Source organism: Salvelinus namaycush, chromosome 27 (genome assembly GCF_016432855.1).
Source record: "Salvelinus namaycush isolate Seneca chromosome 27, SaNama_1.0, whole genome shotgun sequence".
Classification (NCBI taxonomy): Eukaryota; Metazoa; Chordata; class Actinopteri; order Salmoniformes; family Salmonidae; genus Salvelinus; species Salvelinus namaycush.
Window position 1 is genome coordinate 32,102,294 of NC_052333.1, and position 18,921 is coordinate 32,121,214.

The 18,921-nt window shown below is 41.8% G+C and overlaps 2 protein-coding genes and 2 long non-coding RNA genes across 4 annotated transcripts; all 4 read left to right on the top strand.

Moving 5' to 3' along the window:
* The first annotated feature begins 396 nt into the window (after positions 1 to 396).
* LOC120022712 lies at positions 397 to 4,196 on the top strand. The gene is made up of 3 exons (XR_005472627.1): positions 397 to 555; positions 3,803 to 3,843; positions 4,108 to 4,196. It is a non-coding gene; the product is annotated as an uncharacterized LOC120022712 (long non-coding RNA).
* On the top strand, positions 4,196 to 8,677 carry LOC120022361. Its single transcript, XM_038966254.1, has 14 exons — positions 4,196 to 4,247; positions 4,354 to 4,425; positions 4,522 to 4,605; positions 4,729 to 4,875; positions 4,965 to 5,045; positions 5,167 to 5,316; positions 5,434 to 5,483; positions 5,605 to 5,674; positions 5,767 to 5,853; positions 5,947 to 6,045; positions 6,168 to 6,248; positions 6,347 to 6,451; positions 6,900 to 6,993; positions 8,640 to 8,677. Exons 3-14 carry the CDS (start codon positions 4,588 to 4,590, stop codon positions 8,675 to 8,677), a joined length of 1,020 nt encoding a protein of 339 aa, XP_038822182.1. The 5' UTR covers positions 4,196 to 4,247; positions 4,354 to 4,425; positions 4,522 to 4,587.
* Positions 8,678 to 10,695: 2,018 nt separating this feature from the next.
* LOC120022685 lies at positions 10,696 to 14,155 on the top strand. Its single transcript, XR_005472624.1, has 3 exons — positions 10,696 to 10,797; positions 13,762 to 13,802; positions 14,067 to 14,155. It is a non-coding gene; the product is annotated as an uncharacterized LOC120022685 (long non-coding RNA).
* On the top strand, positions 14,155 to 18,636 carry LOC120022362. The gene is made up of 14 exons (XM_038966255.1): positions 14,155 to 14,206; positions 14,313 to 14,384; positions 14,481 to 14,564; positions 14,688 to 14,834; positions 14,924 to 15,004; positions 15,126 to 15,275; positions 15,393 to 15,442; positions 15,564 to 15,633; positions 15,726 to 15,812; positions 15,906 to 16,004; positions 16,127 to 16,207; positions 16,306 to 16,410; positions 16,859 to 16,952; positions 18,599 to 18,636. The coding sequence occupies exons 3-14, from the start codon at positions 14,547 to 14,549 to the stop codon at positions 18,634 to 18,636; spliced, it is 1,020 nt and encodes a 339-aa protein (XP_038822183.1). The 5' UTR covers positions 14,155 to 14,206; positions 14,313 to 14,384; positions 14,481 to 14,546.
* Positions 18,637 to 18,921: the final 285 nt, after the last annotated feature.

An 18,921-nucleotide genomic window follows, 5' to 3' on the forward strand; every position in this document is an offset into this window, starting at 1 on the left:
ATGAGAAGTTCATGGTTCAACAAGATATTATAGCCATAAAAAGGGTCGAATTTTAGCATTGATTGCACTTATGATACAGTACTTTACAGCTTTGATTGGTCACAGAATATATGACATGAAGGGGGGGATGTAATTACCTGAATTACTGTAGATTTGAATAGTTTAGTTAATCAAAAGTGAAGTATGGTTATAAGTCCAATGGGTGTTGTTCATATACCACTCTCAGACTCAAAATCAATATATTAGATACATACTATTTATCAGCATATTGACAGATTATTGCTATCAACTGCTGGTTGCAAGTTATATTACCCTGTTTGTATCTTTTGGAACAATGGCAATTAAGATGATTAAAAGGATGTAGAATAGATAGATGGGCTCCCACTGGTGTCACAGGCATCCACAGGTCTTGACCACCATGTTGCGATGCTTCTTTAGTATCACGTTGTTGTTGTCATCGTAGAAGAGTACAGAGATGGGACTGAGCTTGGTGGGTGCGCAGCACGCTTTGGGAACCTCATCCGGCTTCAGAAGGTGAACCTGCCATTGAAAACGGTAAATCAGACTCATTCATACATGCATTTTCATATAGTCAATGATCATATCCTGTGATAAAAGAGATATGGGTTATTTAAGCAATAAGGCCCAAGGAGGGGTGGTATATTGGCCATATACCACAAACCTCAGGAGGTGCCTTAATGCTATTAGAACACCTACTCATTCAAGGGTTTTTCTTTATTTTTACTATTTTCTACATTGTTGAATAATAGTGAAGACATCAAAACTTTGAAATAACACAAATGGAATCATGTAGTAACCAAAAAAGTGTGAAATGTATCAAAACAGATCATATATTTGAGATTCTTCAAATAGCCACCCTTTGCCTTGATGACAGCTTTGCACACTCTTGGCATTCTCTCAACCAACTTCACCTGGAATGCTTTTCCAACAGTCTTGAAGGAGTTCCCACATATGCTGAGCACTTGTTGGCTGTTTTTCCTTTACTCTGCGGTCCTACTCATCTCAAAACATCTCAATTTGGTTTAGGTTGGGGGATTGTGGAGGCCAAGTCATCTGATGCAGCACTCCGTCACTCTCCTTCTTGGTAAAATAGTCCTTACACAGCCTGGAGGTATGTTGGGTCATTGTCCTGTTGAAAACCAAATGAATTCTCCTGGTTGGAGTCCAGGCTCTGTCGCAGCCGGCCGCGACCGGGAGACCCATGGGGCGGCACACAATTGGCCCAGCATCGTCCTGGTTAGCGGAGGGTTTGGCCGGCAGGGATGTTCTTGTCCATCGCGCTCTAGCGACTCCTGTGGCGAGCCGGGCGCAATGCACGCTGACAGGGTTGCCAGGTGTATGGTGTTTCCTCCGACACATTGGTGCGGCTGGCTTTCGGGTTAAACAGGCGCGTGGCTGGGTTGTGTTTTGGAGGACGCACGGCTCTCAACCTTCGCCTCTCCCGAGTCCATACGGGAGTTGCAGCGATGAGACAAGACTGTAAGTACCAATTGGATACCATGGAAAAGGTGTAAAAGTAACAAAAACAATTGGTTTAATATTTTTATAATAACTGATAAAAACAAATGATAGTCCCACTAAGCCCAAACCAGATGGGATGGCATATAGCTGCAGAATGCTGTTGTAGCCATGCGGGTTAAGTGTGAATTCTAAAAAAATTCACAGACAGTGTCAACAGCAAAGCACCCCCACACCATAACACCTCCTCCATGCTTTATGGTAGGAAATACACATGCAGAGATCATCTGTTCACCCACACCGCATCTCACAAAGACATAGCAGTTGGAACCAAAAATCTCAAATTTGGGCGTCCCGACCAAAGGACAAATTTATTGTAATTCTCTTCTTCTTATTGGTGTCCTTTAATAGTGGTTTCTTTGCAGCAATTCAACCATAAAGGCCTGATTCACACAGTCTCCTCTGAACAGTGTATGTTGAGATGTGTCAGTTACTTGAACACTGTGAAGCATTTATTTGGGCAGCAATATCTGAGGCTGGTAACTCTAATGAACTTATCCTTTGCAGCAGAGATAACTCTGGGTCTTCCATTGCTGTGGTGGTCCTCATGAGAGCCAGTTTCATCATAGCGCTTGATTGTTTTTGCAACTACACTTGAAATATTCCGTATTAACTGACCTTCATGTCATAAAGTAATGATGGACTGTTGTTTCTCTTTGCTTATTTGAGCTGTTCTTTACATAATATGGACATGGTATTTTACCAAACAGGGCTATCTTCTGTATACCCCCCCACCTTGTCACAACACAATTGATTAAGTCAAACTCATTAAAAAGGAAAGAAATTCCCCTTTTAAGAAGGCACACCTTTGAATTGAAATGCATTCCAGGTGATTTTCTCATTAAGGTGGTTGAGAGAAGGCCAAGAGTGTGCAAAGCTGTCATCAAGGCAAAGGGTGGCTACTTTGAAGAATCTAAAATATATTTGGATTTGTTTAACACTTTTTTGGTTACTACATGATTCCATATGTGTTATTTCATCGTTTTGATGTCTTCACTATTTTTCTCCAGTGTAGAAAATAGTAAAAATAAAGAAAAACCCTTGAATGAGTAGGTGTTCTAAAACTTTTGACCGGTAGTGTAGAGCCTTCAGCGATTTTTTCGTGGGCTGTGGCCCCCCTTGTCTGAATTTGGTCAATATGTCCTCCAAAAGACTTTATAGCCCACTGTGGCAAAGACTAGACTTTCAGGAGTTAAACAACACAATTTTTTTTTTAAATCACCTTGTTTGTCTCATTCTTCCAACATAGCTAGTGACTTTATAAAACACAATATTTGGTATTTGTATTTTATATTATACCAACGATATAGGAAAGCATCTGGTGGCAAAATAGCCAAAATATATAGGGTGTACACCCATCAAATTCTTAATTCATTCAAGGTTTACAAATATGCCCAATCAGTAGAACATTATGTCAGAAAACAATAGTCGAAACCAAATGTCTCTACCATATATGGTTGAAAAGTTGCCGACGATTTACTCTGAGAATTGAACCTCACAACACCAAATATGGAACACTTACAACCAAGTGCGGTGCAGTCTAAACTAGCAATGGTCACAGCAAATGATCGTTATTATTTCATCAACACTGTCAAGTACAAGTATATTAATGTTATAGTATTGTAGAGAACAAGCTAATGTTTAATTCTATGTAATTTCTAATGACATCAGGCCAAGAAAACGACTTTTGGACATGAATTTCGTAGCTCCCTCTTGAATTGAGCCTTTTTCTCTCTACATTGTAAGTGAATATATAAAAAGAACATATGTGATTCATCAGAAGCTTTTATCCAAAGCGACTTACAATAAAAGCTGCTGTCGTTTATGTATGGTGATGGGAATCGAACCCACTGCCCTGGCGTTGCAAGCGTCATGCTCTATCAACTGAGCTACGAAGGAGCACCACGTGATGAGAATGATGACAAGCAATTTTAACGGATTCTAAAGGGAATCATAGAATTCCAAACTCTTTTCTATGGCGACACAGTTGGCAATTTTGTAAACAATACTTTTCGAACGTGTGTTGCCAAGAGACATCTAACCAACGTTCTATGGAACGTTTTCTGTGCGAAAACAACTTCAGTTTGCTGCTGACAACAAGCTTGATTGGTTTTTGACACCTGAGAAAGAATATCGACTGGAAAATGCCTGGGTGCTTTTCAAGACTGGCGGAGAGAGTGCGTGGACGTCGGCGGCCTACTGCGTCGACAGGTTGTTCAAATTCATTTGTGGCTTGTTTTTCTTGTCCTTTTCTGTTTTGCAGGGTTCGTGATCGTCGACAGGTGGACAGCGACAGCAAAGAGGGTATGTGGAGTTTAAAACTCTTATTTTACTACGTTTAACAATGAAATTATAATTAGCGAAATGTTGTGTATTTCTATAATTCAGACTTGGCAAAAATGCTTGTGCTAGAGATGTTGTAGCTAGCTAGCTTGCTAGCTAACTTTAACTTCAGTAACTGTTGCTAAGCGAGTGACTTTTGCTACCTAGCCAGCTAGTATTAGCAATCTTGTTACGTTTTATGTCCTAACACTTGTTTATTTTACATTCCAATGTTCCTAATTTTAGAAACAACTGTCCTGGATGAGGTCCAGTTGGATGTGCCATTGGATGATTTGCCAGATGTTCCACAGCTGCCAGACCTCCTTGATGTCCAGAATGCTGCTATCATCCTTGAGGATGTGCCAGATGTGCAGACTATCCTTGAGGTACAATTTTCTGAAAGTTTGGGGTTTTATGTTTGAAAAATATCCCAGATATTCAAGTTGTGTCTCTTTGACATTAAACAAATCTCTTGTCTGCTTTCTGCTTTAGGAGGCCACTGGCAATTGGCAGTTGATTCCGATTAGGTTCAGCCCCCTGTACTGTGGGCCTGTTGTGATCAGGGTAAGAGACCCCCCCCCCCCCCCCCCACACACACACACAGTCACATCACGGTTACAATGTTTACTGTTTCCAACATGAATGTATTGTAATGTGCAGAACAATGCCGGTCTGGTGGTTAAAGCGTGGAGAACTTTCCAGTTCATCAGCCCCATCATCACCTACATGCGTGGGGGATCCCAGGTATGTGTCTTTGTAACTACCTAATCCTAATCTACATTGTCAGTCATTTGATCTTGATGGAAATGTGTCACAGCAATTGCTGAAGTGGTTTTGTTGATGTTGTCTTGTTGTTTATCTCAACAGCAGGTGGTGCTGAGGATGCACCATGTGAGTAGGGTGAGAGGCCTGGAGACTCAACTGGTGTGGGCCATCTCCAAGGAGACAGCCAGGCTTAATCCAGAGGGCATCCCCTACTGTGCCACCAAAGTGCAGTCCATCACTTGGATCCAGGTAAGACGTAAATACTACTGAAATAGTATTAGATTAGGCTTTTCTTCACTTATTCCATTTGGCCTTAACATGTATTCTCTCTCTGTCAGCGTGTGGCTGGCAGGGTGACCCACTATGCGTCTCACCTCCGCCACGAGACGTCTGTGGACGTGACGCTTGGCTGCTACCAGGTAAATAAACGATTTCCTATGTATATAGACTAGACATTACTGGGCATTTTTGCATTAGATTTGGTGTGTTTTCTAATAACGTGTGTGTGGTAAACAGGTGTGTTGTGTGTGTTTTGAGCAGCAGACTGATGTCTCAGTGGTGTACGCCACTCTCCACATGGGGCTGGATGGGCTTCTCTCCTCTTCAGCGTGGTCGGAGGCTGCCTCCTTCTCTACGCCCACCACTCAGCAGTTCTCTGACCCAGAGCCTGAGGGCCACAACTGCTATGAGGTCAGACGTTACACACACATACTATTGACTAGGAGCATTAAGATCCTTCCATTGACCGATTGTTTGTTATGTCATTGCATTGGTCACTGATTTTGAATGCTTGTTTTGTTGTCGTAGGGCTGGGAGGAGGACCTGCTGCCTGAGGAGAGGGAGGTTCCTCTGCTAAAGTGAGTTCCTCTAAATGTCTGTGTAGTCTGGGCTTGTCAGATGCTGAAGGATAGTGGTCATAATGCTGTTATCCCCCATTGACTCTAATGGTTGACATGCTCCATTCCCTCCCTTTCACAGCCTCTACCTTACCACCAAGAGAGTGGAGGACATCGCCCTGAGGCTCGTCTCCCTGCGCCAGGCCTTCACTGTAAGTGGACCCACTTTTCTTTTTCTCTCTGTGGCTTCTTGTTCTGTCTCCTAGAGGAAGATGTCTCACCCTAACTCTTCCCTCTTCCCTAGACCCTGCTTGGTTCCACCCTGAGCAGGAACCATCTGTTTGTGGCGGGAAAGGTCCTCCTGGGCGCACTGGTTCAGGCCAACCACATGGTAACTCAATAACTCATTCTCTTTCAAGGGAAAGAGAGCGTCCCTGAGGGTATATGTGTTCTGTTCACTAAGATGCTCTTTTCTTTGTCATAGGACGAGGCCAAGTTCCTCCGTACCTATAAGGACTTTGTGGACTACCTGAGTGACCCCTCCAAGCGGAATGACATTGAGAGGGAGCTGGCTGAGGCAAAGGTGAGTTCATTAACTCTTTCAAGTCTCACTGAGTTCTTCCACATGCATGTCTTTTATACATCACAGTAGCTGATCTATATGAAATCATTCCTATTTTCTCCAAACGTGTTTTCTTGTCCTAGATCCATCATGTGAACATGATAGATGTCCTCTTTGAGCTGGTGCTGTTTGGGTTAATGACAGCTCAGAAGTCCCTGATGGTGGTAAGTAGCATCTCACTGGTACATGTTTTGATATCTCTATTAGCAGTTTCACTTAAATTCCTCTTCTCTTCTATTCTCTCCTGCTTTGTTTCCTTTAGCACCCTGGTGGGTTCGTGGAGCGTCTGTACGCTCTCCTGTACTCCTTCCTGCCCACTGCTGCCAATATGGAGCCAGAGGCTGACAGATACCTGCTGCTGCTCAATGTAAGAGTCAATAGGTTACTTCCTGTTTACTTCCATATTCTTAGTGTACTTCCTTTTTACTTCCTTATTCATGGTTAACCAGGTTCCAATGCCATTTTAGGGGGACTATTTCTAATTGTCTCTCTCCTCTTGATAAGCTAGTAACTCCGAGCCATTTTCTATGTGTTGTGTGGTGTTCTCTTCAGGGCGGGCTGATGGCTCTGCTAGATGACATGTTTGGCCAGCAGCTGGCCTGGTACTTTAACCCAGAGTCTCTGGTCACTGAGCTCTCCAGCCTCCTGGAGTACCACTTGGAGAACCTCATGGCCAGCATGTAGTCCTACTGCAGGGACCATACTCCTTTCTCCTTCTCTCTTTTGAAGGAATTGAGGACTTGAAGTGCTTTGTTGTACCCTGATTAGTTAACACCCATTCATTTAATGTATTCTCTTGTTTTCTCTCCCCACAGGATTCTTGTGACACTTTGCCACCCAACAGGGATCTAGACACCAATGCACTACATTACTTTGCACTGAATTTTACATTTTTAAATAAAACAAGTTGTAATTCAAAAACATTTTGGTTTCCGTCTTTTCATTTATTTGATTTTATGACCATTTCCTCTTCCTAAAGTTATAATGCTAATATTAGATTATTACATGAACAATGATGCTGTTTTATCTGCATTTGGAAATAAAAAACAACTTTTAGTTGATTTAAAGATCCTACAGGCCCACACTTTATATGGTTTTGTACTGTGGTTTGTGATACTGTACTATTTAAAAACATGTAGGACTACATACACTGAGTGCACAAAACATTAGGAACATCTTCCTAATATTGAGTTGCACACCCTTTTTCCCTCAGAACAGCCTCAATTCGTCAGGGCATGGACTCTACAAGCTGCCCTAAGCCTTCCACAAGGATGCTGGCCCATGTTGTGTCAAGTTGGCTGGACGTCCTTTGGGTGGTGGACCATTCTTGATACACATGGGAAACTGTTGAGCATGAAAAAACCAGCAGTTTTGCAGTTCTTGTGACACTTAACCCGGTGCGCCTGGAACCTACTACCATACCCCGTTCAAAGGCAGTTAAATCTTTTGTCTTGCCGATTCACCCTCTGAATGACATACACAATCCATTTCTCAATTCTCTCAAGGTTTTAAAATCTTTAACTCCCCTTCATCTACACTGATTGAAGTGGATTCAACAAGTGACATCAATAAGGGATCATAGCTTTCACTTGGTCAGTCTATGTCATGGAAAGAGCAGGTGTCCTCAATGTTTTGTATTATCAGTGTGTGTAGTAACCTGGTACAGTATAAAGTATACCACTAATTGCTTCAGTCTTGAATGTTACTTCTCACTATCCCTACTCTACATTAACAGTCTGTCATTGTAGACTCCGGTAACTTGGGTATCTTAGTTTTTTATATTTGCCGTTAATGTCTGAACCATTTACCATCTTTCCCACTGAAACCAGTAATGTTAGCGTTCATGTGAGAGAGGGTGTAGTAGTGCATACTGACCACTAGTTGGATCATAGTGTGGGTGGTGGAGTTCATGCAGGAACACAGAGGGTAGAGGCATTCTCCATCACAGTAGAAGGCAGAGTAACCCGTAGGAGCCAATACCCAGTCCTAATGGAGAGAAACACCATAGAAATCAAATGACAAAGTTAGATGAATGACTAGAATAGACTCTTTCTTTGAGAAATACATGATAAAGAATGCAAAGAACATACTCTACAATGCACATCCTACACAAATGCCTTGCTTCCCTAAAAATACTAACTGTGTGTTTGCAGCAAATAAGGTGGTACAATGTTAGCTCATGATTATCTATTCAGTACAATGAGTAGTTAAGAGAGAAGGAATCTCACCTTCCAGCCTTGTTCACTGAATCTCACATATAATTCATGTCTCTTACAAGCCTGACGCCCACTGTTGACATGGCTGTGATCTGAAAGGGACCAAAAAATATGTAATGAACCAGGAAAGACTAATGTACACTTTGGATGCATTGGATTTCAAATTAAATGTAAACGCAACTTAAGTAATTTTGTAATTGGGATTAACTATGCCTTTAAACTGTGCATAAAACAAGTTTAACTACAAGACAAAAAAACAGTGTTGTCCCCTGACCTTGTATGTATACTGGGCAAGGGCAGGTCGTATTTGGGCTTCTTCTTATGGGGGTTGTGTTTCAGGGCGCGTGGGGGGCGACAGGGGGCCTGGCTGGCCCTGAAGAAGTTGGTTAGATGAGTACTTGAAGGCTTATATCTATATTTTGGAATGTTGGATGTTGATTTCGGGAGGCTTCCATCATGGAAAAAGGACCAGACCACTTGTTTTGTTAGTTAACCTAAACGAATCACGACCCTCTATGGAATAACAACAGTGACAACAGTTAACTGCTATTTAAGTAATAGTTTGACTGTCAAATCCATGTATTGGTGTGTGGCCATTGACTTTTATGGAAAGACCGCCCCCAAATGTTCTGTGCCATTTCCTAGGCATTTCATTAACTCCGCGTTCTAAGTTCTGCGCATCTCAGCGCTTGGAAAAATCTTGATCTGTTTAAAACAATCAATCTTATGTCATCGTGATGTCTTTAAACTTTTAGACTAACATCACCAATCTGAGGTTAACATTTTGTGTAATTCCACAAAGTTTAATAGGGTGAAAATGAAAGCTTGTGTAGGGTAGTAACACAAACTGTCCGCATTAGGGAAATTTGCGCAATATACAATTTACTATAGCAAAAAAATTCAACATGTCAATTTAAGATGATTGTATTTGTTGCCTACTTACAAAGTTTTACCAAAAGTACATATATTTCAAGGGACATAACACTGAAACCCCTGGACATGGGTGGGGAAATATTTGTGTGACGACCTAAAATGGGGGCAGAAGCTCACCAGCACCCCATCTTATATGTCCAACCACCCCTGAACGTCAGACTCTATTGAAGCACCTACAGTGGTGTAAAGTACTTAAGTAAAAATACTTTCAAGTACTACTTAAGTAGTTTTTAGAGGTATCTTTACTTTACTATTTATAGTTTTGACAACTTTTACTTTACTACATTTCTAAGGAAAATAATGTACTTTTTACTCCATACATTTTCCCTGACACCCAAAAGTAATAGTTACATTTTGAATTGCTAGCAGTACAGGAAATTTGTCGGTTGGATGTACTGCCAAATTCTCTAAAATGTCGTTGGAGGCGACTTATGGTAGAGAAATTAACATTCAATTCTCTGGCCGCAGCTCTGGTGGACATTCCTGCAGTCCGCATACCAATTGCACAATCCCTCAGAACATCAGACATCTGTTGCATTGTGTTGTGACAAAGCTGCACATTTTAGTGGCCTTTTGTCCCCAGCAAAAGGTGCACCTGTGTAATGATCATGCTGTTTAATCAGCTTCTTGATATGGTGCACCTTTCAATGTGGATGGATTATCTTGGCAATGGAGAAATGCTCACTAAAAAACTTTTTAGGCGTATAGAACATTTCCGGGATCTTTCATTTCAGCTCATGAAACATGGGACCAACCTTTTACATGTTGCATTTTTTTGTTCAGTATAGTTTATTTTATTACAAATATAGCAGTATACAGTCCTCCAGATATCTGTTGACAAGGACATACATCACTGTGTATTTGTTCCTCTGTACATACAAAAATGGCCAATTCTTTTTTTTTGTTGCCATTTTCCATTGTTACTAACTTGTACTGGTTAAAAGTATGATTAAATAAGAAGAAAAAACGTGTAAGTTTTGCAAACCATGTTTAGTACATCTAAAAGAGACAATGAGAAGTTCATGGTTCAACAAGATATTATAGCCATCAAAAGGGTCGAATTTTAGCATTGATTGCACTTATGATACAGTACTTTACAGCTTTGATTGGTCACAGAATATATGACATGAAAGGGTGATGTAATTATCTGAATTACTGTAGACTTGAATAGTTTAGTTAATCAAAAGTGAAGTATGGTTATAAGTCCAATGGGTGTTGTTCATATACCACTCTCAGACTCAAAATCAATATATTAGATACATACTATTTATCAGCATATTGACAGATTATTGCTATCAACTGCTGGTTGCAAGTTATATTACCCTGTTTGTATCTTTTGGAACAATGGCAATTAAGATGATTAAAATGATGTAGAATAGATAGATGGGCTCCCACTGGTGTCACAGGCATCACAGGTCTTGACCACCATGTTGCGATGCTTCTTTAGGATCACGTTGTTGTTGTCATCGTAGAAGAGTACAGAGATGGGACTGAGCTTGGTGGGTGCGCAGCACGCTTTGGGAACCTCATCCGGCTTCAGAAGGTGAACCTGCCATTGAAAACGGTAAATCAGACTCATTCATACATGCATTTTCATATAGTCAATGATCATATCCTGTGATAAAAGAGATATGGGTTATTTAAGCAATAAGGCCCAAGGAGGGGTGGTATATTGGCCATATACCACAAACCTCAGGAGGTGCCTTAATGCTATTAGAACACCTACTCATTCAAGGGTTTTTCTTTATTTTTACTATTTTCTACATTGTTGAATAATAGTGAAGACATCAAAACTTTGAAATAACACAAATGGAATCATGTAGTAACCAAAAAAGTGTGAAATGTATCAAAACAGATCATATATTTGAGATTCTTCAAATAGCCACCCTTTGCCTTGATGACAGCTTTGCACACTCTTGGCATTCTCTCAACCAACTTCACCTGGAATGCTTTTCCAACAGTCTTGAAGGAGTTCCCACATATGCTGAGCACTTGTTGGCTGTTTTTCCTTTACTCTGCGGTCCTACTCATCTCAAAACATCTCAATTTGGTTTAGGTTGGGGGATTGTGGAGGCCAAGTCATCTGATGCAGCACTCCGTCACTCTCCTTCTTGGTAAAATAGTCCTTACACAGCCTGGAGGTATGTTGGGTCATTGTCCTGTTGAAAACCAAATGAATTCTCCTGGTTGGAGTCCAGGCTCTGTCGCAGCCGGCCGCGACCGGGAGACCCATGGGGCGGCACACAATTGGCCCAGCATCGTCCTGGTTAGCGGAGGGTTTGGCCGGCAGGGATGTTCTTGTCCATCGCGCTCTAGCGACTCCTGTGGCGAGCCGGGCGCAATGCACGCTGACAGGGTTGCCAGGTGTATGGTGTTTCCTCCGACACATTGGTGCGGCTGGCTTTCGGGTTAAACAGGCGCGTGGCTGGGTTGTGTTTTGGAGGACGCACGGCTCTCAACCTTCGCCTCTCCCGAGTCCATACGGGAGTTGCAGCGATGAGACAAGACTGTAAGTACCAATTGGATACCATGGAAAAGGTGTAAAAGTAACAAAAACAATTGGTTTAATATTTTTATAATAACTGATAAAAACAAATGATAGTCCCACTAAGCCCAAACCAGATGGGATGGCATATAGCTGCAGAATGCTGTTGTAGCCATGCTGGTTAAGTGTGAATTCTAAAAAAATTCACAGACAGTGTCAACAGCAAAGCACCCCCACACCATAACACCTCCTCCATGCTTTATAGTAGGAAATACACATGCAGAGATCATCTGTTCACCCACACCGCATCTCACAAAGACATAGCAGTTGGTAGCATAGCAGCCAGTTTCATCATAGCGCTTGATTGTTTTTGCAACTACACTTGAAATATTCCGTATTAACTGACCTTCATGTCATAAAGTAATGATGGACTGTTGTTTCTCTTTGCTTATTTGAGCTGTTCTTTACATAATATGGACATGGTATTTTACCAAACAGGGCTATCTTCTGTATACCCCCCCACCTTGTCACAACACAATTGATTAAGTCAAACTCATTAAAAAGGAAAGAAATTCCCCTTTTAAGAAGGCACACCTTTGAATTGAAATGCATTCCAGGTGATTTTCTCATTAAGGTGGTTGAGAGAAGGCCAAGAGTGTGCAAAGCTGTCATCAAGGCAAAGGGTGGCTACTTTGAAGAATCTAAAATATATTTGGATTTGTTTAACACTTTTTTGGTTACTACATGATTCCATATGTGTTATTTCATCGTTTTGATGTCTTCACTATTTTTCTCCAGTGTAGAAAATAGTAAAAATAAAGAAAAACCCTTGAATGAGTAGGTGTTCTAAAACTTTTGACCGGTAGTGTAGAGCCTTCAGTGATTTTTTCGTGGGCTGTGGCCCCCCTTGTCTGAATTTGGTCAATATGTCCTCCAAAAGACTTTATAGCCCAAAGACTAGACTTTCAGGAGTTAAACAACACAATTTTTTTTTTAAATCACCTTGTTTGTCTCATTCTTCCAACATAGCTAGTGACTTTATAAAACACAATATTTGGTATTTGTATTTTATATTATACCAACGATATAGGAAAGCATCTGGTGGCAAAATAGCCAAAATATATAGGGTGTACACCCATCAAATTCTTAATTCATTCAAGGTTTACAAATATGCCCAATCAGTAGAACATTATGTCAGAAAACAATAGTCGAAACCAAATGTCTCTACCATATATGGTTGAAAAGTTGCCGACGATTTACTCTGAGAATTGAACCTCACAACACCAAATATGGAACACTTACAACCAAGTGCGGTGCAGTCTAAACTAGCAATGGTCACAGCAAATGATCGTTATTATTTCATCAACACTGTCAAGTACAAGTATATTAATGTTATAGTATTGTAGAGAACAAGCTAATGTTTAATTCTATGTAATTTCTAATGACATCAGGCCAAGAAAACGACTTTTGGACATGAATTTCGTAGCTCCCACTTGAATTGAGCCTTTTTCTCTCTACATTGTAAGTGAATATATAAAAAGAACATATGTGATTCATCAGAAGCTTTTATCCAAAGCGACTTACAATAAAAGCTGCTGTCGTTTATGTATGGTGATGGGAATCGAACCCACTGCCCTGGCGTTGCAAGCGTCATGCTCTATCAACTGAGCTACGAAGGAGCACCACGTGATGAGAATGATGACAAGCAATTTTAACGGATTCTAAAGGGAATCATAGAATTCCAAACTCTTTTCTATGGCGACACAGTTGGCAATTTTGTAAACAATACTTTTCGAACGTGTGTTGCCAAGAGACATCTAACCAACGTTCTATGGAACGTTTTCTGTGCGAAAACAACTTCAGTTTGCTGCTGACAACAAGCTTGATTGGTTTTTGACACCTGAGAAAGAATATCGACTGGAAAATGCCTGGGTGCTTTTCAAGACTGGCGGAGAGAGTGCGTGGACGTCGGCGGCCTACTGCGTCGACAGGTTGTTCAAATTCATTTGTGGCTTGTTTTTCTTGTCCTTTTCTGTTTTGCAGGGTTCGTGATCGTCGACAGGTGGACAGCGACAGCAAAGAGGGTATGTGGAGTTTAAAACTCTTATTTTACTACGTTTAACAATGAAATTATAATTAGCGAAATGTTGTGTATTTCTATAATTCAGACTTGGCAAAAATGCTTGTGCTAGAGATGTTGTAGCTAGCTAGCTTGCTAGCTAACTTTAACTTCAGTAACTGTTGCTAAGCGAGTGACTTTTGCTACCTAGCCAGCTAGTATTAGCAATCTTGTTACGTTTTATGTCCTAACACTTGTTTATTTTACATTCCAATGTTCCTAATTTTAGAAACAACTGTCCTGGATGAGGTCCAGTTGGATGTGCCATTGGATGATTTGCCAGATGTTCCACAGCTGCCAGACCTCCTTGATGTCCAGAATGCTGCTATCATCCTTGAGGATGTGCCAGATGTGCAGACTATCCTTGAGGTACAATTTTCTGAAAGTTTGGGGTTTTATGTTTGAAAAATATCCCAGATATTCAAGTTGTGTCTCTTTGACATTAAACAAATCTCTTGTCTGCTTTCTGCTTTAGGAGGCCACTGGCAATTGGCAGTTGATTCCGATTAGGTTCAGCCCCCTGTACTGTGGGCCTGTTGTGATCAGGGTAAGAGACCCCCCCCCCCCCCCCCCACACACACACACAGTCACATCACGGTTACAATGTTTACTGTGTCCAACATGAATGTATTGTAATGTGCAGAACAATGCCGGTCCGGTGGTTAAAGCGTGGAGAACTTTCCAGTTCATCAGCCCCATCATCACCTACATGCGTGGGGGATCCCAGGTATGTGTCTTTGTAACTACCTAATCCTAATCTACATTGTCAGTCATTTGATCTTGATGGAAATGTGTCACAGCAATTGCTGAAGTGGTTTTGTTGATGTTGTCTTGTTGTTTATCTCAACAGCAGGTGGTGCTGAGGATGCACCATGTGAGTAGGGTGAGAGGCCTGGAGACTCAACTGGTGTGGGCCATCTCCAAGGAGACAGCCAGGCTTAATCCAGAGGGCATCCCCTACTGTGCCACCAAAGTGCAGTCCATCACTTGGATCCAGGTAAGACGTAAATACTACTGAAATAGTATTAGATTAGGCTTTTCTTCACTTATTCCATTTGGCCTTAACATGCATTCTCTCTCTGTCAGCGTGTGGCTGGCAGGGTGACCCACTATGCGTCTCACCTCCGCCACGAGACGTCTGTGGACGTGACGCTTGGCTGCTACCAGGTAAATAAACGATTTCCTATGTATATAGACTAGACATTACTGGGCATTTTTGCATTAGATTTGGTGTGTTTTCTAATAACGTGTGTGTGGTAAACAGGTGTGTTGTGTGTGTTTTGAGCAGCAGACTGATGTCTCAGTGGTGTACGCCACTCTCCACATGGGGCTGGATGGGCTTCTCTCCTCTTCAGCGTGGTCGGAGGCTGCCTCCTTCTCTACGCCCACCACTCAGCAGTTCTCTGACCCAGAGCCTGAGGGCCACAACTGCTATGAGGTCAGACGTTACACACACATACTATTGACTAGGAGCATTAAGATCCTTCCATTGACCGATTGTTTGTTATGTCATTGCATTGGTCACTGATTTTGAATGCTTGTTTTGTTGTCGTAGGGCTGGGAGGAGGACCTGCTGCCTGAGGAGAGGGAGGTTCCTCTGCTAAAGTGAGTTCCTCTAAATGTCTGTGTAGTCTGGGCTTGTCAGATGCTGAAGGATAGTGGTCATAATGCTGTTATCCCCCATTGACTCTAATGGTTGACATGCTCCATTCCCTCCCTTTCACAGCCTCTACCTTACCACCAAGAGAGTGGAGGACATCGCCCTGAGGCTCGTCTCCCTGCGCCAGGCCTTCACTGTGAGTGGACCCACTTTTCTTTTTCTCTCTGTGGCTTCTTGTTCTGTCTCCTAGAGGAAGATGTCTCACCCTAACTCTTCCCTCTTCCCTAGACCCTGCTTGGTTCCACCCTGAGCAGGAACCATCTGTTTGTGGCGGGAAAGGTCCTCCTGGGCGCACTGGTTCAGGCCAACCACATGGTAACTCAATAACTCATTCTCTTTCAAGGGAAAGAGAGCGTCCCTGAGGGTATATGTGTTCTGTTCACTAAGATGCTCTTTTCTTTGTCATAGGACGAGGCCAAGTTCCTCCGTACCTATAAGGACTTTGTGGACTACCTGAGTGACCCCTCCAAGCGGAATGACATTGAGAGGGAGCTGGCTGAGGCAAAGGTGAGTTCATTAACTCTTTCAAGTCTCACTGAGTTCTTCCACATGCATGTCTTTTATACATCACAGTAGCTGATCTATATGAAATCATTCCTATTTTCTCCAAACGTGTTTTCTTGTCCTAGATCCATCATGTGAACATGATAGATGTCCTCTTTGAGCTGGTGCTGTTTGGGTTAATGACAGCTCAGAAGTCCCTGATGGTGGTAAGTAGCATCTCACTGGTACATGTTTTGATATCTCTATTAGCAGTTTCACTTAAATTCCTCTTCTCTTCTATTCTCTCCTGCTTTGTTTCCTTTAGCACCCTGGTGGGTTCGTGGAGCGTCTGTACGCTCTCCTGTACTCCTTCCTGCCCACTGCTGCCAATATGGAGCCAGAGGCTGACAGATACCTGCTGCTGCTCAATGTAAGAGTCAATAGGTTACTTCCTGTTTACTTCCATATTCTTAGTGTACTTCCTTTTTACTTCCTTATTCATGGTTAACCAGGTTCCAATGCCATTTTAGGGGGACTATTTCTAATTGTCTCTCTCCTCTTGATAAGCTAGTAACTCCGAGCCATTTTCTATGTGTTGTGTGGTGTTCTCTTCAGGGCGGGCTGATGGCTCTGCTAGATGACATGTTTGGCCAGCAGCTGGCCTGGTACTTTAACCCAGAGTCTCTGGTCACTGAGCTCTCCAGCCTCCTGGAGTACCACTTGGAGAACCTCATGGCCAGCATGTAGTCCTACTGCAGGGACCATACTCCTTTCTCCTTCTCTCTTTTGAAGGAATTGAGGACTTGAAGTGCTTTGTTGTACCCTGATTAGTTAACACCCATTCATTTAATGTATTCTCTTGTTTTCTCTCCCCACAGGATTCTTGTGACACTTTGCCACCCAACAGGGATCTAGACACCAATGCACTACATTACTTTGCACTGAATTTTACATTTTTAAATAAAACAAGTTGTAATTCAAAAACATTTTGGTTTCCGTCTTTTCATTTATTTGATTTTATGACCATTTCCTCTTCCTAAAGTTATAATGCTAATATTAGATTATTACATGAACAATGATGCTGTTTTATCTGCATTTGGAAATAAAAAACAACTTTTAGTTGATTTAAAGATCCTACAGGCCCACACTTTATATGGTTTTGTACTGTGGTTTGTGATACTGTACTATTTAAAAACATGTAGGACTACATACACTGAGTGCACAAAACATTAGGAACATCTTCCTAATATTGAGTTGCACACCCTTTTTCCCTCAGAACAGCCTCAATTCGTCAGGGCATGGACTCTACAAGCTGCCCTAAGCCTTCCACAAGGATGCTGGCCCATGTTGTGTCAAGTTGGCTGGACGTCCTTTGGGTGGTGGACCATTCTTGATACACATGGGAAACTGTTGAGCATGAAAAAACCAGCAGTTTTGCAGTTCTTGTGACACTTAACCCGGTGCGCCTGGAACCTACTACCATACCCCGTTCAAAGGCAGTTAAATCTTTTGTCTTGCCGATTCACCCTCTGAATGACATACACAATCCATTTCTCAATTCTCTCAAGGTTTTAAAATCTTTAACTCCCCTTCATCTACACTGATTGAAGTGGATTCAACAAGTGACATCAATAAGGGATCATAGCTTTCACTTGGTCAGTCTATGTCATGGAAAGAGCAGGTGTCCTCAATGTTTTGTATTATCAGTGTGTGTAGTAACCTGGTACAGTATAAAGTATACCACTAATTGCTTCAGTCTTGAATGTTACTTCTCACTATCCCTACTCTACATTAACAGTCTGTCATTGTAGACTCCGGTAACTTGGGTATCTTAGTTTTTTATATTTGCCGTTAATGTCTGAACCATTTACCATCTTTCCCACTGAAACCAGTAATGTTAGCGTTCATGTGAGAGAGGGTGTAGTAGTGCATACTGACCACTAGTTGGATCATAGTGTGGGTGGTGGAGTTCATGCAGGAACACAGAGGGTAGAGGCATTCTCCATCACAGTAGAAGGCAGAGTAACCCGTAGGAGCCAATACCCAGTCCTAATGGAGAGAAACACCATAGAAATCAAATGACAAAGTTAGATGAATGACTAGAATAGACTCTTTCTTTGAGAAATACATGATAAAGAATGCAAAGAACATACTCTACAATGCACATCCTACACAAATGCCTTGCTTCCCTAAAAATACTAACTGTGTGTTTGCAGCAAATAAGGTGGTACAATGTTAGCTCATGATTATCTATTCAGTACAATGAGTAGTTAAGAGAGAAGGAATCTCACCTTCCAGCCTTGTTCACTGAATCTCACATATAATTCATGTCTCTTACAAGCCTGACGCCCACTGTTGACATGGCTGTGATCTGAAAGGGACCAAAAAATATGTAATGAACCAGGAAAGACTAATGTACACTTTGGATGCATTGGATTTCAAATTAAATGTAAACGCAACTTAAGTAATTTTGTAATTGGGATTAACTATGCCTTTAAACTGTGCATAAAACAAGTTTAACTACAAGACAAAAAAACAGTGTTGTCCCCTGACCTTGTATGTATACTGGGCAAGGGCAGGTCGTATTTGGGCTTCTTCTTATGGGGGTTGTGTTTCAGGGCGCGTGGGGGGCGACAGGGGGCCTGGCTGGCCCTGAAGAAGTTGGTTAGATGAGTACTTGAAGGCTTATATCTATATTTTGGAATGTTGGATGTTGATTTCGGGAGGCTTCCATCATGGAAAAAGGACCAGACCACTTGTTTTGTTAGTTAACCTAAACGAATCACGACCCTCTATGGAATAACAACAGTGACAACAGTTGACTGCTATTTAAGTAATAGTTTGACTGTCAAATCCATGTATTGGTGTGTGGCCATTGACTTTTATGGAAAGACCGCCCCCAAATGTTCTGTGCCATTTCCTAGGCATTTCATTAACTCCG